At 54.6% G+C, this 22,521-nt stretch overlaps 1 protein-coding gene across 1 annotated transcript in view; it reads right to left on the bottom strand.

Moving 5' to 3' along the window:
• Positions 1 to 392: 392 nt before the first annotated feature.
• PPP6R2 (protein phosphatase 6 regulatory subunit 2) overlaps positions 393 to 22,521 on the bottom strand; it is a gene marked incomplete at its 5' end in the record, with an annotated part of 40,306 nt that continues 18,177 nt past the window's right edge. Inside the window, 15 exon segments of the mRNA XM_079714711.1 lie at positions 393 to 1,405; positions 1,478 to 1,714; positions 3,375 to 3,537; positions 4,138 to 4,226; positions 4,313 to 4,484; positions 4,819 to 4,982; positions 5,099 to 5,214; positions 5,287 to 5,344; positions 5,681 to 5,778; positions 6,119 to 6,199; positions 6,396 to 6,481; positions 7,888 to 8,003; positions 9,601 to 9,665; positions 11,013 to 11,216; positions 22,026 to 22,178. Coding sequence (XP_079570837.1) covers positions 1,354 to 1,405; positions 1,478 to 1,714; positions 3,375 to 3,537; positions 4,138 to 4,226; positions 4,313 to 4,484; positions 4,819 to 4,982; positions 5,099 to 5,214; positions 5,287 to 5,344; positions 5,681 to 5,778; positions 6,119 to 6,199; positions 6,396 to 6,481; positions 7,888 to 8,003; positions 9,601 to 9,665; positions 11,013 to 11,216; positions 22,026 to 22,178 — 1,854 coding nt within the window. The 3' untranslated portion in view covers positions 393 to 1,353.

The raw sequence follows: 22,521 nt of genomic DNA, 5'->3' as shown, positions 1-22,521 counted from the left end.
GGGGGAGACACCAAAGAGGGTGGGCTCTCTGGAGAGCAAGGGTGCTTGAGGACTTGACTTGGGGGGCTTATGTATGGGGAGGTGGGGCACAGGGACCCGACGGCCTCCGTTATGGGCACTTTGCTCCAAATGCCTGTCTCTGCCTCTCCCCTGGGGTCCTGACCATCCTCACCCCGCCCCAGTCTTGGCTGTAATGCGGGTCACTCTCCCATTCAGACGTGAGTCCCATGCAGGCTAGGGCCTTACTCGCAACGGGTGCCAACCAAGGGCAGGGCAGGGCCGGGTGGGCAGCAGGTGGGGTGTGGGGGGCAGAATGTGGCACCGCAGAGGCTGGGAGAACATCTCAGGGTGGTCAGGGTGGTGGCCACAGCTCCTGGTCAGGGGGGCTGGTGGTGCGGGGGCCCGGCCGGCAACGGCACCTGTCAGTGGGAGTTAAGGTGGGGCTCACCCAGGTCCTCCCTGGGCCCACGGACAGCCGTCGGGCTGATGTTCCTGTTGCCCAGGAACCTGTGGGTCTGGGGTCCCTGCCCGAGACTCAACCTCCAGGCAGAGCTTGTTTCACAGAGAAAAAAGAGTTCAGTCTTTACTCAGGAGCTGACTCAAAGACGGGCCCGGGAGCAGCAGACGACCCCGGCCGCCAGCCAGGTTGGGGCTCCAGGGCCCACAGCGTAACAATACGCGGGTCTGTCGGTGAGAGTAACAACTTTTATTGGCAGTCGTGGGGTCCGGGCGCCCTTTCAGATCATCAGAACAGTAACATGGGATACCCCGCCCTCCCCGGCAGGTGCAGGGTAGCCCCCCAGGCACGGGCACTGCTGGGCCCTCCGCACCCCGTCCTGCACGCCCGCGGCCAGCTCCTGCCAGGCACCCCCCGACTGCGGACAGCCTGCCAGGCTGCAGGGGGCTTTTTTTTTTTTTAAGGCAGTCAAGTTTGCAGCCTGGCTCAAGGCCAGCTCCCAGGGCCACCGGGCAGCTAAAACCCCGTCTGGCCAGCCCAGTTCCAGACCCACATTTGTCCCCAGAGCCTCGGAGACCCTCTCCTGCGCTAGATTAAAAAGTGCAAACACGTGGCTCTCTCCGCATTTGTTAAAAAATGGATAAAAACAGGCTCAGAGCCTGTGGCACAGGCAGAGCCCCTGTCTGAGGCCTTATTGCTGTGTGTGGGGCTGGACCCTCAAGGCCCACCCGGAGTCAGGCAGGAGAAATGCAGGCTGGGCCGTCTGACTGGTTCCAATTGCCAGCTTTACCAATGCAGCATTTATTTTAAAATTAAATTAAGTTAAATTAAAAAAGACAAACTGCGTCACCAGGTAGTTTTCTTGGTTGGGGCGCCAAGGCTGGGCAGCGGCAGGATCACACGAGGCCATTTAAGGCGGCTCCCGCGGGCGGCGGCCCGTCAGTCTGCCTGCGGGGGTGGGTAGGAGTCGCTCAGGGCAAGGGTCCCCACCCAGCCCCTCCCCTGGCCCGACCTGCTCACCTGTCCTTTGTCACTGTCCCCAGGGTGGCCGCCGTGGAGACAGCTGGGGCTGCAGGGATGACGGCCGCGGCCAGCACAGGAGAGACTGCCGGGGTGGCCGGGGTGGGGCCGGCGTTGCCCGGTACTGTGGTGGCCGCCACAGCAGCCTCGGGGAGGACAGCCCCGACTGGGGCAGAGGTCACTTCCACAGGCGCAAGGGAGGCCAGGTCTGGAGGCGTGCTGGTGGCGCGCTCAGCCCTGCGTGGCAGACAGGCTCCAGTTACTGGACCACCCCCGCTGGGGCTCCACCCTGCAGGGTGGCCCAGGCCCCTCTGCCACCCCAAGTTCCAAACACGCCAGAGACCACCTGTCAGTCCACCAAAGCGTTGAGCCTCCTTCCCAGCAGCACTCATCCCGGGCATCCCGTCCCCCTCGGCCCCCTCCCGACGGCCCTCGCCACACCCCAACCCCAGTCTGCAACATGCCCCTTAGGTGCTCCCAGCAACCCTCACCACTCTGTGGACCACACAGGCCCAGGGCCCTTCCCTGGAACACCTCTCAGGCCACGTCTGTCCAAAACACTCCCGCCCACACCTAGGAAGGCTGAGAGCAGGAGGCAGGCGGCCTTGGGACACCCAGCCCTGGCACTCAGCTCTGGTCTGGGGGCCCAGAGAGCAAGCCCATGGTCCCCCCACCAGCCCACACCTGCCCAGCGCCTACTTCTGCTGTGTGACGTCTCCTCCAGCCTGGCACTGACCCTCGCGAACCAGTGAGGGCAGAGCCTGGAGACAAGCCCCGCGTGTCCCCCCACAATGGCCCAAGGCTCGTGAAGACTGCCCCGAGAACCAGACGGCTTGCTTTCAGAACACCAACTGCTTCTTGGAGCCGGGTGGGTTTTTGGGGGAACGGGGAGTTAGGAAGAGGAAAAGGTTTTAAGAATTTCGATGACTCTAAGCTTCAAGAAGGAATCGAACCGTTTGGGAGCCGCGTGTGCACCTTTACCCCAGCGCTGAGGTTCTCCCTGGGCCCAGGCGTCAAGCTCGCCCCCCACCCTGCAGCGGCCGCGTGCACCGCCCCTCCCCCGACACACACTGCACAGCTTGACCCTGCTCCCTCCAGGCTGTGCCCACTGGCCCGAGCCCCAGCGCAGGGCGCCAATGGGGACGGGCGTGCCCTGGGGCCCTGGGAGCTAGACTGGACCCCCAGCGTCAGCAGGGACGCTCCAGGGTCACTGGGTGGGGACCTCACGGGAGCAGCACTGTCAGTCTCTGCTCCGTCCCCTCGTGGGGGTCTGGCCTGGCCCCCGGCCCCCCACAGCCCCTTCAGGCCTTGACCCCAGCACCACCTACTCCCTCACGTCCCACCAGCCCTCCTGCACCGTTCCGTCTTCACCACACGCGGTTCCTCACGCTGCCCACCCGCCCAGCCAGGAGGCATGTGTCCACCAGCCGACCCCAGAGGCCTGGACCTTCCCCCTGTGCGCAGGGGTGGGGTGCACGGGCCAAGCCTGCAGGGAGGACGACCCAGGTCAGGGCCCCAAGCAAAGTCCCGAGACACCCCCGTCCTACCGGTCCAGCGTGATGGACATGTGTGTCCGAGGCGCCCGGCTGAGGTGGGCGCAAGTCTGGGACTAGGCACCCACCCCAGGAGAGCGGCAGCTCCAGAGCCCACCCAGAGCCCCAAAAGCCTGGCCATTCTCTCCGACGCGGCCTGAGGCGGGCTGGCCCCATGCTGTCTCAACGGCCACCCCAGCTTCCACCTGGACGAAGCGGTGTCCCTCCTGTCCAAAGCTGGCCTCCAAGGAGTCACGGGGCCATCAGGATAGGAGGGTCGGCCTGCCGCCAGGCCAGCGGAATGCTGGGGACAGCCAGACCTCCATGTGCACCCGGGGGCCCCCCACCTAGCCTGTCCTCCTCACCTGGGGACTAACGCGGGCGGTGGGGGGACCTCCCGGCCGGGACCCATCCTAACAGCCTCCGAGGCAACAGCCACCTTCTGCTTGTCCTCACGGCTGCTGGAGGCCACCAGGGGCGCCTTCCTGGCAACACATGCGTTCCAGGCACCCAGAGTGGCCGGGCCAGCTGCAACACAGGGAGCCAGCGACACCAGGTGAGAACAGAGGGACCAGTATGGCGCACGCGAGAACTTCAGCCTGCAACTGGCGACACACCTGTGCCCCACACCCACTGCTGCGTGCGTGTGACGTGCACACGTGCGTCTGTGAATTCACAGGAACTTGAGGAGGAACGGTCCTCCCTGCAGGAGGGGGCCACCACTCAGCCTTGTGGCTTCCAAGTCCCTCCCCGTGTGGCCGATACCCTGGGCGGCGGCTTCCAAGCCCATCTGACAGGGAGCTCAGGGCCAGGTCCTAGGACAAGCACTGGGGTGGCGCGGTGCACACATGTGATCCACACCTAGAAGGCGGCCGGGCCCGGGGAGACAGGCTCTGCCTGGGGTCCTGGCAACACAGACGGGTGTGGGCTGGTCGGACTTGTGCGCTGAGGCCAGCCCGAGGGCCTCGCTGGCCGTCCTGTGCCTGGAGTCGGGGCCCTGACCCCTCCACACACCCACTCCAGTCCCCACACGTGGCGCAAACCCCAACATCACCAGGGCACCACGGCGGCCCCGAGGTCTTGGCCTCCCCCTCCCGCCCCCCTGCCCCTGGGGCCGCCCCTACTCACGGGTTCTCTCTGGGCCCCGGTTCAGGCCACCCTGGGCATCGCCGTGACCTCTGTCCACGGGGGAGCTGCACCTGGGCCCCGACTCAGAGCTGCAGACAAGGCCCACTCTCAGCCCACGCGCAGGAGACCCGGCCCCCAGGCAGCCGCGGCCGCCCCTGCCCCCGCCCCGCCTCACCAGCAGAAAGGCTGGAAGTCGGCGAACCTGGCCCAGCCTCTCTCCTCTGCAGCCGAGGCGCTGGGCGTGCTGGCCGCCCACACACTGGAACCCACGTCCATCGCCACTGCCGGGGCCAGGCCCGAGGCCGTGGAATTCACCAGCTCATCAGACATCGTCCACGGGGCGCCTGCTGGGGGAGATGCGGTGTCCAGGCCCCTTGACCAGCAAGTGACCGGCGGTGGAGGCCCCACAGCAGTGGTGCGGGTGTGCCTTCCCCCACGGTACTGGGGGACACCCGCCTCTAGCCGTGACAGCGTGGCCAAGAGTGACTGTGACGGGGCGGGAGACCAAGGGCATAGGAGCGTGTTTGAAAGTGTGTGCCGGGGGGGTCAGTGGGCATCAGGCCCACAGCAGCCCAGCCACGCACATACACAGGCCCACAGGCCAGGACACCAAATCCTCTGTCCCCCATGTTCCCGCCCAAGCCCCTTGCCCGGCCCACACCCCGTGGCCCCATCATCTACCTTCTGAGCCACCCTCAACACGAGGACCTTCCTTCTGGACGGTAGCCTGAGGGGCGCCCGCCCGAGCCCCGTCCCCGTCTGCTTCCGAGCTCTCCTCCCCACCTTGGCCTCGGCGCTCCAGGCCGTCCTTCTGGCAGTTCTCTGAAGTGTGAGGGCCCCCGAACCTGGGGGGAGACCCACAGTCAGAGCAGCCCTTCCCGCCCACCCAGGGCGCCACAGCACGGCTGAAACAGGGCTGGTGCCGTGTGGCGCCCAGGCCCACCTGGCCCACCAGGCCCACCTGGCTCTGGTCACGCGGGCCACACAGTGTGTCTCCCCGTCCTCCCAGAGGTCGTCGTCCTCGTCAAAGGGCTGGATGTGGTCACTGCAGCAGGCCTCAAACAGAGCGGCACCGGGCTGCAGGAGAGCACATGTGGGCCACGTGGCCCCCCACGCCCGGCCACCCCCAAGGGCACCCACGGGACTCACACTGTCCTCATCAGCGTCGACGCTGAAGTTGATCTCCGCGATCCTGTCAAATGGGGCGCTGCGAGGACAACAGGGACGCCGTCAAGTCCCACCAAGGGAGGCAAAGGCAGGGGCGGGGGGCCAGGGCTGCAGGCCAAGCCCGGTGGGTGCACGGGCTCCCCTCCCACCTCTGGATGGGCGGCCAGGGGTGACTCCCACCCAGCTGCTCTGCCTCCCCAGAGGGCGTCTCCAGGCCGTTGGGTCACATGTGGCTTCCAGCTGAGGAAGTGGTGTGATGGCCCCGAAGGCCAGCAGGGCTGAGCCACAGACCAGGGACCTGGTCACACGGAGCAGAGCCCAGCTCCCTCCCAAAGGCACGAGGGTGGGGCAGGTGGGCACGTCCCACTGGGCTCACTTGACGCTGTCGTCCTGCTCAGCAAACTCCTCGTCGCTGAAGCCAAACTGGTCCACGAAGGTGGCCGTCATCTGCTGGACCTGGTACTCGGAGAAAGCCTGGGTGACAGGACCGTGGCCGCTCTCAGGAAACCCCCTGGTACTTCAGTGGCTTCTCCCAGGCCCTGCCCTCTCGGCTGGGCACCCACAGGCAGCCACGTCCAAACAGCCTGTGACTCTGACTTTCCATTCGCCCACCACGTCCCCAAGGGTCTCATCAATGTCAAGTGGCCCTGGGGGCACCCCCTAAGTAGAGGAGGGTGAGGTTGCACCCCCTGCAGGAGCGGGGGGATGAGCACCTCCCCCGGTCCCGCCCGAGGCTCTGGTGACGCGTGCAGGCCCCTCTCGAGGCCTAAGTGCTGCCCAGAATGTGGGGATGAGGGGGCCCGGCCTCACGCACCTGCTGAAGGGACAGCTCATTAGGGAAAACGCCCTCCATGTCCTCGTCCTCACTCGAGGGGTGGAGATGGTGGGTGCTAACCTGCAACGGCCAGGGTGGGCGGGCATGAGACGGCGTCCGGGGCCGTGCCGACCCACCCTCCCTGTGCAGGGCGCACCAGGCCTCAGGCACCAGGAGTCCCGCGAGCCCAGGTCGGGCAGGGACCAGGGGGAGGACAGCGCTCTGCCCAGAGGGCCACGAGGGCCCCCCACCCTTGGCTGGCCTGGGGCCTGCTCACCAGGTCCACCGCGTTCCTGCGGTTGGCCTCCATCAGCGTCTCCTCCACAAAGCTCTCCCAGCGCCCACGGCAATCCGAGGGGAGCCCTGCGGGGAAGGCTGCCTGGTGAGCCCTTGGGATGGAGCCAGCAGCTGCATCCTGGTCCCGCGAGGGCTCACAGGCCGACTGGGGAGCCCCGGGGACACAGGAACCACGGGGCACAGTCACGTCCCTCTTGGCCTCACAGGCCCAACCCAGCAGGCCTGGGTGTGTCTGTTTTTCTGGGGAGGTCGGAGCCCAGAGACATTCACAGTCCAGAAAGAGAGCTTCACGCTCGCCCCCAACCCCACACCGGGCCGTCCTGGGTGCACACGCTCGACACAGGTGCCCACGGGCTGGGGGCCGGACCCCAGCCCAGATACCACCGACCGAGAGCACCCCACTCGTGTCAGAGGGCCCCGCCCCACTGAGCCTCCTGGCTCACAGCTGCCCCGAGACCACAGGGGGCCACGGCCAAGGTCACCATGGGGGCAACTAGGCAAGGGCACGGGCGGGGGGCCGTGGAGGCCATACCCACTGCACAACCAACTGGACATCTGCGGGGCAGCTTCCCCAGCCCAGGACAGGGACAAACCCAGCACCTCCACTGCCTGCCCCGGGCTCAGGGCACCACGGCCCCCAGAAGGGATGGGGATCACCCCACCCCGACAACACACACAGCGCTCAGGGGCCCCTCAGACGGTGCTCACTCCCGTTTGCTGTTCACTGAGCACACGCGTCCCCCTCCCCACTGGCCAGCCCTGTCCTCAGGCCCCCCCCACAGTGCGGGGGACAAACTGTCTTGGCTGTGAAACCAGCACGAGCCCCCAAGTGCCCTCAGGGTCCCAGCCTCTGTGGGTCGTCACTGTCCATCACCCTCAGGCCACCCCAAGCGCATGCCCCTCCTGTCACCCTAGCACGTGCTGCTCGGGCTGGCCTGGCGTCCTCCTCCCCAAGAGGCCACACAGGCCCTTCTAAGCTGCCCGCCTTCTCCCATCAGAACCAAGACCCCTTGGGCTCTCCCCAGCTCAGGCCAGAAGCCCAGTGCCTGGGAGCTGCAGACTGGGCGCCCAGAATGTGCGAGGGCTGGGAAGAGGCATGGGCGGTGGACCCTCGGTCGGGGCCCCGGATCACGATGAGGAGGCCCGTGGGATATGAGGGAGAGAAGGCCTGGCCAGGGTGGCCTCTGCTCAGGCCCTGAGGCCGCTCTTAGGCCACAGAGGCCCCCTCGCCAGGCTCTCCAGATGAGCCACGAGCTCAGAGAAGAGCCGGACGGCGGAGCAGGAGTGCAGGTGTTCGGGCCGGCGCGGGCGGCCCAGGGCGCAGAGGAAGCTGCCGCCCAGGCCCAGGCCCAGCTGACAGGACAGCCCCCGTGGCAAGGTGGGCCAAGTGTCTGGCACCAGTGCTGGTCCCGTCCACCGAGGGGCCCAAGGGCAGGGGCGGGGCAGCAACACCTGGGCCTGGAGGCGCTCACCTCGGAGGACCTCGCTGACCTGGGTCTGCACGGGGCCCCCCTCCAGGCTCTGCACCACTGCGTTGGCGATCCGGGTGAGATGGCCCATGTTCCCGCGCCTCATGCCACCCGCTGCCCTGAAAGAGAGGGTGGCGTCAGGGCTGCCGCCAGCCCTCCTCCACGGTGCTTCCACCTGGCCCGTCCTCGGCTCTGCGGCCTCCTCCCTGCGAGCCTCCTCCCCGCGGGCCCCACTGCCCTGCGAAGCTGTCTCGTGGCCTCGCCTGCAGGCTGCTTACTTTCAGAGCACCTGCTCCGCACCCGCGTCGCTCCGCTCCCCGCCTAGAAGTGAGGTGGGCATTCGCCGCTCTCACTCTGCGCAGACCACAGGCCTGCAGACCTGCGCCCGGTTGGGGCTGCGAGTGTTGACCAAGCGCGTCCTGAGCCCCCAGAGAAGACCGAGGATGGACCCAGGACCCAGGAGCGGGCAGAGCAGCAGGGGCAGCGGCCTGGCTCCTGTCCACCTGCACATCCCGCAAGGCCGCAAACACACGGCTCTCCCCCCACTTCTCATCTCTCCCATATGGGACCCAACAGAGCAGCAAGTCTTCAGATCCCCGACGCAGTAGGAAGAGCATCAGATGTGAGACTCTGGCGCGTCCGTTACAGAAACACAGCCCTTGGGTCCCAGAGTGGACAGCGCTTGCTTTCAACAGTATTCTTTCTCTTCAGAGCCTGACGACAACCAGAGAGGAAGCGAAGGTGGTCCTCAATTGGTGGGCCCACCCGGCAGAGGAAGGGGGTCAGGAGAGACTGGGTGGAACTGGCCCAGACGTGAAGCTGGGCTGAGGGTGGAGGCCTGTGAGCAGCTGTCCAGGTCGCAGGAGAACTGTGCTGAGGCCGCGGCCTGAAAGGATCCAGGCTCACATGCCCGTCCACGGCTTACTATGGCCCAGGGACCCCTCGGTGACAGCAGTGAGCCCTCCCCTCACACAGGCACACACATGTGCACCAACACGCAAAACATACAGGAGCAGATTCAGCACAGGCCTCCCTGGGTACTATGCACACTGGGCCCAGCGGAAGGCGGAGTGGCCCCATCTTGCTTGTTGCTACTTGGGAGCGGACGCAGATTTGTGGGTTCAGTAACAGCAGGACAGAAGGGATGAACTAGGTGTGGTCGCAGAGCTCTCCCCACCTGCCCAGAGCAGCCCCCGGCAGGGCAGAGTAGGAGCATAGGGGGGCCAGGGCTGCCCACCGGACCCTGCAGTCACACCAGGGACCTGGGCAGTCAAGACTTTCAAGCAGGAGGTGACACCACCTGCTGGTTTCAGAAAGATCCCAGCTTATCACGCAACAAGAGGGCAGATGGGGCAAGAAGGAAGCAGAAAGTGGCCCGGATGCTCTTTCAAGGGTTTGAAGCTTCAGTAAGAGAAGTGGCTGGAGGCTGGGATGGGGACGTGGGAGGATTCGGGACACAGTGCAGGCACAGGATTGGGGTCTCTGCTAATGGACGGGCAAGGGAGGAAGAGGGTGAGGGGCCCATGGAGCCAGGGGCCGGGGTGTGCAGGCCGCGAGGAGCAGGACCAGGACCACAGCCCAGGCCGCGTTACCCTGCCCGGCGCCCCGACCCAGCCAGCAGCACTGCAGCTGCTCCCACAGCGGTGGGACCCTTCCTTGAAAACAAACCCTCCATGGCAGCCCTGGAGCACCACGCCGAGCCCCAGTGGTCCTTACTGTGTGTGGTCATTGGCTTCCCAGGCCTCCAGGATCCTCTGGACCAGGCAACACTTCTGGAACAGCTGGCAGACAGGTGGCACGGGTCAGGGCCAGCAGGGCTGCACACTCCCCTCCACCCACCCCTGGACTGAGTGGGCTTAGCAGGCAGCAAGCACACATCAGCCCCAAGTTCGCTGTGGGCAGTGACAGCATTACAGCCCAGCCCTGTGGTCCCCGTCCGACACCCAGGCAGGCGCTGCTCAGGGTCGTCCACGTGGCGACGGGGGTCGAATCAGGACATTCTCGTTCCCCTCAGTCTCCTGGTCAGTCATGTACTCCCCCTCGGGCCACTCTCCTGCCTTCTCTGTCCAGGAGGAAGGCCGGCGGCCCCAGGGCTCACTTGCTTCCAGGCCCTCACACAGGCAGCTTCCCGTAACTGGAATGTTTGTTCCGGGCCCCAGATCGCACGCCCACCCCGCATGTGGCCTCACTATCTGGGTGAGGGTCCCTCACTGGCCTGCATGGCCGCTGCACACACCCACCCCCTGTGGCTCTCATCGCTGAAACCGCCCGCTCCTGGCTATTTACCCCCTTGGCTGTGTCCCGCTCAGGCCTGCAGGTGCGGCCCTTCACGACCCTCTCCCAGGCCTCTGACCAGAGACCTAGGGGCCCCGTTGCCAAGCCCCTCCTGTCTGAGCCTTGCAGCCACCTGGGGGTGGGGGGCAGAGCAGACCCCCAGGGCCCCGCATGCATAGGTGGGCTCTTTGGCTTGGGGACCGTCTGTGCCACGTGCTCCACCCACGTGCTGCTTCCTTCTTCCTTCCTTAGTGAACACCCACTAAGGCCGACTCCCTGCAGGCCCCGCGTGGCCGCTCAGGATGCTCTTGCTCGTGGCCCCGGGAAGGGCAGCCCCGGGGGGCTCCGCACAGTGTGCTCGGGTGAGCAGGAAAGCGTCAGGGAAGAGGCGGGCCGTGCAGAGCATCCACACTTTCCAGAGGCTCAAAATCCCAGAAAGTCTTCTTGCGAGAAGTGGACATGTTCACTCCTCCCCTGGCACCTTCCCGGCATGGCCTTCACACCGTGACGGGGCTGCTCGCCCTCACGGCCTGGAGGAGCCGACCCGGGGGCAGCCACGGGGCTTCTTCTACACCCCTCTGGGGCCCTCCCCTCCACTGGCTCTAGGCCCTGGCAAACACGGGCCCCTTCTTTGGGATTTGCCATCTCGCGGGTGAAAGGAGAGCAGCGCACCCGCGTCACGGGAGGATTAGAGGAGAAAGCGCACGAGGGCCCAAAGCAGCGTTAGTGTCCACATGGTCTGGGTGGGGTTCAGCACACGCAGGACATGCAGTGACACACAGGACATGCAACACACGCAGTGACACACAGGACACGCAGGACACAGCTACACGCCTGACACTGCCGGGACCTACGTGGGTCACCATCGTGCTCTCAGGGCGGCTGGCGGCAGGCTGGGGGCTCTCAGGGTCCCCGCTGGAGGGCGGAGGCTCCACCCCGCCCTCAGGTCCACTGGCCACGGCCCTGTCCTCCCGGGCAGAGTGGGACAGGATGGCGGCTATGCACAGCTCCACTTGGAAGTGCAGGAAGTTATTCCAGGCGTACTTAACAAACAGGTCCTGGGGAGACAGAGGGTGAGGGAAGCCCCGTGTCCTGCAGGCCGAACGTGAGGGGCCCTGCTGCCCTGCACACCTCCCCATGCTGTATCCTGACATCCGGGCGGCCACGGGCCTTCCATCTCCATCCAGCTCAGTAATCTCTGCTTGTGTGGCCGCTTCCTGTGGTTTCTTTATCCTCTGTCCTAGGTTACAAGCTTCACCCGCAGACCTTCAACCTCCCTCCTTCTCCAGTGCATCTTGACAAGGCTGTACGTCTCCCTGTAAAATCCACCGCAGCTACACTCTACACATTTTGCCATGTAATATTTTTATCGTCTTTCCTTTATGATTTTATCTTTGACCCACAAGTTACTGGAAGTGTATTCAATTCTCCGACCCCTGAGGATCCTATCCAGGAGGGCCATGAAATCAGGAGGTGCACACGTGGACACTCCCCAAGGGAGCCCCAAGGGGCCCAAACAGAAGCTCCCAGGCGGACGCCCCTGAGGAGGCTGAATGGGCAGCTGCATCCCCTCTCCCACGGCCTTTTCCAGACCTGCCCCTGAGGCGAGCAGGGCGGCACCAGCAGGGAGGCGGGACAGGCACACCTGCCACGTCCACATGGCCACCTCACACCCAGCAGGGGCCACAGCTGCCTGCACCCCACACCGTCTGCTGCCTACACGGAAGGAAGCGGGGTGCGCAGGATGGGGAGACGGGGCTGGGGAAAGGGGTGTAGACTCCAGCCCAGGATATAAGTCTGGACCCTTCTTTCCCACCAGGGAGTGGGGAGCTGGAAGGAGGCCCGTCTGCCTGACACAGCTCTCCTCCCCACAGAAACACAGTCTCCAGTCTCGGCTTCACCTTCTCTGCCTGTGTGACTTTGGGTGACACTGGAGGTGGCTTCATCCATGCTGCCTCGTCTTCAACAGTCAGACCCACCTCCCAATAAAGAAAAGCCCATACCAGATGGCTTCACTGGAATTCTACCAAACATTTAAAGAAGAATTAACAACACCAATCCTTCTCAAAGTCTCCCCAAAAAACTAAAGGGAGCACTTTCTACCAAATTCAGTCTGTGAGGCCAGCACTGCCCTGACACCAAAAACATCACAAGAAAAGAAAATTACAGACCAACATCCCTTAAGAACACTGATGCAAAAATTCTCCACAAAATACTAACAAACTGAATTCAGCAGCATATTAAAAGAAAATTATACACTATGACCAAGTGGGATTTCTTCCCAGAACGCAAGGATGGTTCAACATATGAAAATCCTTCAATGTAATATACCACATTAAAAGAATGAGGGAAAAAAACCACAGTCATCTCAACTGATACTGAAAAATCATTTGACAAAATTCAACACATTTTCTTGATAAAAACACTTAATAAACTAGGAATAAAGGAAACTTCCTCAACCTGGTGAAGGGCATCTATGACGAGAGCACAGCAAACATCATATTCAGTGGTGAGAGACTGAAAGCTTTTCCTCTAAGACCAAAAACAAAGAAAGGATGCCCCTTTTGCCACTTGTATTCAGCACTGCACTCGAAGTTCTAGCAAGGGCAATTAGGCAATAAAAAGAACTAAAAGGCATCAAAACAACAAGAGAAGCCACCGCAGAGATTGGTTCAAGATGGCAGAGCAGAAGGACGTGCGCTCACTCCCTCTTGCGAGAACACCAGAATCACAACTGCTGAACAATCATCGACAGGAAGACAATGAAGCTCACCAAAAAAAGATACCCCACATCCAAAGACAAAGGAGAAGCCACAATGAGACGGTAGGAGGGGCGCAATCACAGTAAAATCACATTCCATAACTGCTGGGTGAGTGACTCACAGACTGGAGAACACTTATGCCACAGAAGTCCACCCACTGGTGTGAAGGTTCTGAGCCCCACATCAGGCTTCCCAACGTGGGGGTCCGGCAACAGGAGGAGTAATTCCTAGAGAATCAGACTTTGAAGGCTAGTGGGATTTGACTGCAGGACTTCGACAAGACTGGGGGAAACAGAGACTTCACTCTTGGAGGGCACACACAAAGTAGTGTGCACATCAGGACCCAGGGGAAGGAGCAGTGACCCAAGGGGAGACTGAACCAGACCTACCTGCTAGTGTTGGAGGGTCTCCTGCAGAGGTAGGGGTGGTTGTGGCTCACTGCGGGGGACAAGGACACTGGCAGCAGAAGTTCTGGGAAGTACTCCTTGGCATGAGACCTCCCAGAGTCCATTAGCCCCACCAAAGAGCCCGGGTAGGCTCCAGTGCTGGGTCACCTCAAGCCAAACAACCAACAGGGAGGGAACCCAGCCCCACCCATCAGCAGACAAGTGGATTAAAGTTTTAATGAGCTCTGCCCACCAGAGCAACAGCCAGCTCTACCCACCACCAGTCCCTCCAGCAGGAAGCTTGCACAATCCTCTTAGATAGCCTCATCCTCCAGCGGGCAGACAGCAGAAGCAAGAAGGACTACAATTCTGTAGCCTGTGAACAAAAACCACATTCACAGAAAGACAAAATGAAAAGGCAGATGACTTTGTACCAGAGGAAGGAACAAGATAAAACCCCAGAAAAACAACTAAATGAAGTGGAGATAGGCAACCTTCCAGAAAAAGAATTCAGAATGATGATAGTGAAGATGATCCAGGACCTCAGAAAAAGAATGGAGGCAAAGATCAAGAAGATGCAAGAAATGTTTAACAAAGACCCAGAAGAACTAAAGAACAAACAGATGAACAACACAATAACTGAAATGAAAACTACACTAGAAGGAATCAATAGCAGAATAACTGAGGCAGAAAAACAGATAAGTGAGCTGGAAGACAGAATGGTGGAATTCACTGCCGTGGAACAGAATAAAGAAAAAAGAATGAAAAGAAATGAAGACAGCCTAAGAGACCTCTGGGACAACATTAAACACAACAACATTCGCATTATAGGGGTCCCAGAAGGAGAAGAGAGAGAGAAAGGACCCGAGAAAATATCTGAAAGGATTTTAGTCAAAAACTTCCCTAACATGGGAAAGGAAATAGCCACCCAAGTCCAGGAAGCGCAGAGAGTCCCATACAGGAGAAACACAAGGAGAAACACTCCGAGACACATAGTAATCAAATTGGCAAAAATTAAAGACAAAGAAAAATTGTTGAAAGCAACAAGGGAAGAACAACAAATAACATACAAGGGAACTCCCATAAGGTTAACAGCTGATTTCTCAGCTGTTAACAGCTGATTTTTTTTTAGAAACTCTAAAAGCCAGAAGGGAGTGGCACGATATATTTAAAGTGATGAAAGGGAAGAACCTACAATCAAGATTACCTGGCAAGGATCTCATTCAGATTCGATGGAGAAATCAAAAGCTTTACAGAAAAGCAAAAGCTAAGAGAATTCAGCACCACCAACCAGTTCTACAACAAATGATAAAGAAACTGCTGTAAGTGGGAAACACAAGACAAGAAAAGGACCTACAAAAACAAACCCAGAACAATTAAGAAAATGGTAATAGGAACATACATATCGATAATTACCTTAAACGTGAATGGATTAAATGCTCCAACCAAAAGACACAGGCTTGCTGAATGCATACAAAAACAAGACCCATATATATGCTGTCTACAAGAGACCCACTTCAGACCTAGAGACACATACAGACTGAAAGTGAGGGGACGGAAAAAGATATTCCATGCAAATGGAAATCAAAAGAAAGCTGGAGTAGTAATACTCATATCAGATAAAACAGACTTTAAAATAAAGAATGGTACAAGAGACAAGGAAGGACACCACATAATGATCAAGGGATCAATCCAAGGAGAGAATATAACAATTATAAATATATATGCACCCAACACAGGAGCACCTCAATACGTAAGGAAACTGCTAACAGCTGTAAAAGAGGAAATCGACGGTAACACGGTAACAGTGGGGGACTTTAACACCTCACTTACACCAATGGACAGATCATCCAGACAGAAAATTAACAGGGAAACACAAGCTTTAAATGACACAACAGACCAGATAGATTTAATTGATATTTATAGGACATTCCACCCAAAAACAGCAGATCACACTTTCTTCTCAAGTGCACACGGAACATTCTCCAGGATAGATCACATCTTGGGTCACAAATCAAGCCTCGGTAAATTTAAGAAAACTGAAATCATATCAAGCATCCTTTCCGACCACAACACTATAAAGATTAGACATGAATTACAGGGAAAAAAACGTAAAAAACACAAACACATTGAGGCTAAACAACACGTTACTAAATAACCAAGAGATCACTGAAGAAATCAGAAAGGAAATAAAAAAATACCTAGAGACAAATTACAATGAAAACATCACGATCCAAACCCTATGGGATGCAGCAAAAACAGTTCTAAGAGGGAAGTTTATAGCAATACAAGCCTACCTCAAGAAACAAGAAAAATCTCAAATAAACAATCTAACCTTACACCTAAAAGAACTAGAGAAAGAAGAACAAACAAAATCCAAAGTTGGTAGAAGGAAAGCAATCATAAAGATCAGAGCAGAAATAAAAGAAATAGAAACAAGGAAAACAATAGTAAAGATCAATAAAACTAAAAGCTGGTTCTTTGAGAAGATAAACAGAATTGATAAACCTTTAGCCAGACTGATCAAAAAAAAGAGATAGAGGACTCAAATCAATAAAATTAGAAATGAAAAAGAAGTTACAACGGACACCGCAGAAATACAAAGCATCCTCAGAGACTACTACAAGCAACTCTATGCCAGTAAAATGGACAACCTGGAAGAAACTGACAAATTCTTAGAAAGGTATAACCTTCCAAGACTGAACCAGGAAGAAATAGAAAATATGAACAGAATTACTTTCAGTTTCAAGTAGTGAAATTGAAACTGTGATTTAAAATCTTCCAACAAACAAAAGTCCAGGACCAGATGGCTTCACAGGTAAATTCTATCAAACATTCAGAGAGGAGCTAACACCCATCCTTCTCAAACTGTTCCAAAAAAACTGCAAAGGAAGGAACACTCCCAAACTCATTCTATGAGGCCACCATCACCCTGATACCAAAACCAGACAAAGATACTACAAAAAAAGAAAATTACAGACCAATATCACTGATGAATATAGGTGCAAAACTCCTCAACAAAATACTAGCAAACAGAATCCAACCACACATTAAAATGATCATACACCATGATCAAGTGGGATTTATCCCAGGGATGCAAGGATTCTTCAATATACGCACTCAATCAATGTGATACACCATATTAACAAATTGAAGAATAAAAAGCATATGATCATCTCAACAGATGCAGAAAAAGCTTTGACAAAATTCAACACCCATTTACGATAAAAACTCTCCAGAAAGTGGGCAGAGAGGGAACCTACCTCAACATAATAAAGGCCACATATGACAAATCCCCACAGCAAAAGTCATTCTCAATGGTGAAAAACTGAAAGCATTTCCTCTAAGATCAGGAACAAGACAAGGATGTCTGCTCTCACCACTATTACTCAACATAGTTTTGGAAGTCCTAGACATGGCAATCAGAGAAGAAAAAGAAAAGGAATGCAAATTAGAAAGAAGAAGTAAAACTGTCACTGTTTGCAGATGACATGATGCTATACATACAGAATCCTAAAGATGCCACCAGAAAACTACTAGAGCTAATCAATGAATTGGGTAAAGTTGCAAGATACAAAATTAATGCACAGAAATCTCTTGCATCCCTATACACTAACAACAAAAGATCAGAAAGAGAAATTAAGGGAACAATCCCATTCACCACTGCAACAAAAAGAATAAAATACCTAGGAATAAACCTATGTGAGGAGGTAAAAGACCTGTACTCAGAAAACTATAAGACAATGGTGAAAGAAATCAAAGATGACACTAACTGATGGAGAGATATACCATGTTCTTGGATTGGAAGAATCAATACTGTGAAAATGATCATACTACCCAAAGCAATCTACAGATTCAATGCAATCCCTATCAAATTACCAATGGCATTTTTTATGGAACTAGAACAAAAAGTCTTAAAATTTGTATGGAGACACAAAAGACCCCGAATAGCCAAGGCAGTCTTGAGGGAAAAAAAATGGAGCAGAGGAATCAGACTCCCTGACTTCAGACTATACTACAAAGCTACAGTTATCAAGACAGTATGGTACTGGCACAAAAACAGAAATACAGATCAATGGAACAGGATAGAAAGCCCAAAGGTAAACCCATACACCTATGGTCAGCTAATCTATGACAAAGGAGGCAAGGATATACAATGGAGAAAAGACAGTCTCTTCAATAAGTGGTGCTGGCAAAACTGGAAACTACATGTAAAAGACTGAAATTAGTACACTCCCTAACACCATACACAAAAATAAACTCAAAATGGATTAGAGACCTAAATGTAAGACCGGACACTATAAAACTCTAAGAGGGAAACATAGGAAGAACACTTTGACATAAATTACAGCAAGATCTTTCTTGATCCACCTCCTAGAGTAATGGAAATAAAAACAAAAATAAACAAATGGGACCTAACGAAACTTAAAAGCTTTTGCAAAGCAAAGGAAACTACAAACAAGACGAAAAAACAACCCTCAGAATGGGAGAAAATATTTGCAAACGAATCAACGGACCAAAGATTAATCTCCAAAATATATAAACAGCTTATGCAGCTCAATATTAAAATAACAAAGAACCCAATCCAAAAATGGGCAGAAGACCTAAATAGACATTTCTCCAAAGAGGACATACAGATGGCCAAGAAGCACATGAAAAGCTGCTCAACATCACTAATTATTAGAGAAATGCAAATCAAAACTACAATGAGGTATCACCTCACACCAGTTGGAACAGGCATCATCAGAAAATCTACAAACAACCAATGCTGGAGAGGGTGTGGAGAAAAGGGAACCCTCTTCCACTGTTGGTGGGAATGTAAATTGATACAGCCACTATGGAGAACAGTATGGAGGTTCCTTAAAAAACTAAAAGTAGAATTACCGTATGACCCAGCAATCCCACTACTGGGCATATACCCTGAGAAAACCATAATTCAAAAAGACACATGCACCCCAATGTTCACTGCAGCACTATTTACAATTGCCAGGTCACGGAAGCAACCTAAATGCCCGCTGACAGACGAATGGATAAAGAAGATGTGGTACATATATTCAATGGAATATTACTCAGCCATAAAAAGGAACGAAGCTGGGTCCTTTGCAGAGACATGGATGAATCTAGAGACTGTCATACAGAGTGAAGTAAGTCAGAAACAGAAAAACAAATATTGTATATTAATGCATATATGTGGAACCTAGAAAAATGGTACAGAGGAACCAGTTTGCAGGGCAGAAATAGAGACACAGATGTAGAGAACAAGCGTATGGACACCAAGTGGGGAAAGCGGCGGGGCGTGGGTGTGGGGGTGGGATGAATTGGGAGGTTGGGATTGACATGTATACACTGATGTGTATAAAATGGATAACTAATAAGAATCTGCTTATAAAAATAAAATTAAAAATTAAAAAATATTAAAACTAAATAAAAATAAAAGGCATCTAAATTGGAAAGGAAGAAATAAAATTATCTCTGTTCACAGATGATACAATCTTATATACAGAAAATTGTACAAATTCCACATAAACTGTTAGAGCTAATAAACAAATTCAGCGAGGTTCCAGTATACAAGATCAACACACAAAACTCTGTTGCATTTTTTCCCACTAACGATAAACAATCCAAAGAACTAAATCTTCACACATATGGTCAATTTATTTTCAACAAGGGTGCCAAGACCATTCAGTGGGAAAAGGATGGTGTTTTCAACAAAAGGTGCTGAAAGAAATACCAAGTGTTGGCGAGGATGGGGAGAAGAGAGGACCCTGTGCACTGGTGGTGGGAATGTGCACTGGTGGTGGGAATGTAAACTGGTGCAACCACTGTGGAACACAGTGTGGACGTTCCTCAAAAAATTAAAAATAGAACAATCATATGATCCAACAATTCCATTCCTGAGTATTTACCCAGAGAATACAAAAACACTAATTTGAAAAGATATATGCCCCTCCATGTTCACTGCAGAATTATTTACAATAACCAAGATATGGAAATGACCTAAATGCCCATAAACAGATGAATGGATAAAGGAGATGTGGTACATATATACAATGGAATATCACTCAGCCATAAAAAAGAATGATATAATGCCATTTGCAGCAACATGGATGGACCTAGAGGGTATTATGCTAAATGAAGTAGGTCAGATGGAGAAAGACAAATACTGTATAATTTCATCAATGAAAAACAAACAAAAGAAACAAACCAAACAAAAACAAACATGTAGATACAGAGTAGTGGTTACCAGTGGTAAGGGGTCGGGTAGGGAGGAGGACGAAATGGGTAAAGGGGATCAGCTGTATGGTGACAGATGGAAACTAAATCTTTGGTGGTGAGCATGCAGTAGGGTATAAAGAAGTAGAAATATAACCTACACATGAAACTTACATTCAAAAAACGAAACAAAACAAATGGTGCTGTGATATCCACATGCAAAAGAATGAAGTTGGCCACTTATCTTACACTGCATACATATACAAACTCAAAATGGACCAAAGACCTGAAAGAGCTAAAACTATAAAGTACTTAGAAGAAAACACAGGGGGAAAGCTGCATGACAGTGGATTTGGCAATGATTTCTTAGGTATAGGTATGACACCAAATGCACAAGCAACAAAAGAAAAAAACAGATAAACTTGCGACTTCCCTGGTGGCGCAGTGGTTAAGAATCCGCCTGCCAACGCAGGGGACAAGGGTTTGAGCCCTGGTCCGGGAAGATCCCACATGCCGCAGAGCAACTAAGTCCGTGAGCCACAACTACTGAGCCTGCGTTCTAGAGCCCACGAGCCACAACTACTGAAGCCTGCATGCCTAGAGCCTGTGCTCCACAACAAGAGAAGCCACCACAATGAGAAGCCCATGTACCACAACGAAGAGCAGCCCCCCACTCACTGCTACTAGAGAAAGCCCACACACAGCAACAAAGACCCAAGGCAGCCAAAAATAAATAAAATAATTAATCGAAAAAAACAGATAAACTGGACTTCATCAAAATGGAAACCTTTTGTGCGTCAGAGGACACCATCAAGAGAGTAAAAAGACAACTCACAGAATGGGAGAAAATATTTGCAAGTCATGTATCTAAGTGCTTAATATCCAGAATATATAAAGAACTCCTTCAATTCAACAACAACAAAAAACCAAACAACCCAATTCAAAAATGGGCAGAGGACTTGAACAGACAGTTCTCCAAAGAAGATACACAAATGGCCAGCAAAAGCACATGAAAAAATGCTCAGCATCACTAATCATTAAGGAAACGCAAATCAAAACACAGTGAGATACCACCTCAAACCCATCTGGATGGCTATTATCAAAAAAATGGAAAACACGTGTTAGTGAAGAATTTGGAACCCTCATACATTGCTGGTGTGAATGTAAAACAGTGTACCCACTGGGGAAAACAGTGTGTGGGTGCTTCAAAAAGTTGAACATAGAATTACTATATGACCCATCAATTCCACTTCTAGGTATGTAGTCAGAAGAAGTGAAAGCAGGGGCTGAAATAGATATTTGTACATCCATGTTTATAGCAGCATTATTAAAAATAGCCAAAATGTGGAAGCAACCCAATTGTCTAACAATGTATGAATGGATAAGCAAAACGTAGTATACCCATACAATGAAATATCATTCAGCCTTAAAAAGGAAAGAAACTGTGACACATGCTACCACATGGATGAACATTATACTAAGTGAAATAAGCCAGACAGAAAAGGCCAAATACTGTTTGATTCCACTTACATAGGAATCCCTGTAATAGTCGGATCCATAGAGATAGAAAGTAAAGGGTGGGTGCCAGGGCTGGGGACTGGCGGGGGGATGAGGACCGAGTGTTTAATGCTCAGAGCTGGAGAAGATGAGAAAGTCCTGGAAATAGTGGTAATGGTTATACAACAACGTGAACGTTGAACCATATGCCTGAAAGTTATTCAAATGGTGTGTTTCATGTTAATATATTTTGCCACAATAAATGAAAAGTAGAAAGGGGGAGTGGGAGAGAGAGAACTTTCTCGGAGGAGAGGAAAGGAAATGAGTGAGGTCTTTCCTAGTCGCCCTCTGACCCACATCCAGGCTCTACAGTCATAGCAGAGCCCAGTGACTTCCAAACACTGGAAGGACGCCTGAGGCAGGCAGTCCTTCAGGCCCAGGTCCAAGGCAGCTCCTCCTGGGATTGAGATTTAAATTTAAGGATATTTCAGCTTCCTGGGAGCAGAGGCCCAAGGGCAAGGCTGAGGAGAAGGCTGGGGATGCATCAGCCGGGTGTACAGCTTGGGCGAGGTCCCCTCCCTGTCAGCACCGCCCTGTGGTCACTGCCTGCAGACCCTCCCTCAGACGCCCAGGGCGTGCTCACCAGAGGAGCTCCCCACAGGCTCTGCCTTTACTGTGGGGATGAGGAGCAGCTCTTTAGGGCGTTTTAGGCTGAAGAGCTACGAAGTTCTCTATTAAGGCAGAAATCAGAAAGGGGAGGGACCATATTACCCGCTCCCTCTGCTTCCAGGGCAGCCCCGCACGAGCCTACACGGAGGCGGGTCCCAGCGTCGCTCAGTGCACCTCACCGGCGACCTGGCGTCAAGCCTGGGGGGCAGGATGCGGTCTCTGCACAGACTGTGCCTGTCCCAGGACCGAACCAGAGCCTCCCTTCGGGCAGGCCTTCACCTGGATGCTGAGGTCTGGCTGCCCAGCCCCGAGGCCCCAGGCTGGGCAGGTGTCCGCTCACCAGCAGTAGGCCCATGGTGTTGAGCCGGCAGAGCTCCTGGTTGATGCTGGGCGTGTTCGTGTGCAGCAGGGCGGCCACGAGGCGAGCTCCGTGCAGGCGGGCGTTACCCAGGGGCTCCTCCAGCACGCCAATGGTGGTCAGGATCGCCGCTTTCTGCAAACACAAAAGGACTGCCCAGTTAGAGCCTTGTGACCAGTGTGATCACCACCCACGTGTGGGCTTCTCTTTGACCTGACCCTGGTCGAAGGGCCAGGGCCGCTGCTGCATGACGTGGCTCAGCCGGGGAGGGGTCCTCAAGGCAACGTGGTCTGCAGGAGGAAACAAGGGGTCAGTCGGGTTAAGAGCCCCACCGCTCCCCTCAGGGCTCACAAGACTGAGTGAGGGTGGGCCGCTGCTCCTGGGTGCCTAGGGCACTCTGGTCTCAGCCTGCCAGCCGAAGGGATGTGACCTCCGCATGTAAGACAGAGGAGACTGACGACAAGGCTGGCCTCGTGAG

This window comes from Hyperoodon ampullatus (assembly GCF_949752795.1).
Source record: "Hyperoodon ampullatus genome assembly, chromosome: 11".
Taxonomy (NCBI): Eukaryota; Metazoa; Chordata; class Mammalia; order Artiodactyla; family Ziphiidae; genus Hyperoodon; species Hyperoodon ampullatus.
Note: the sequence above shows the minus strand (reverse complement) of the source record. Positions and strands in the feature narration are given on the sequence as shown.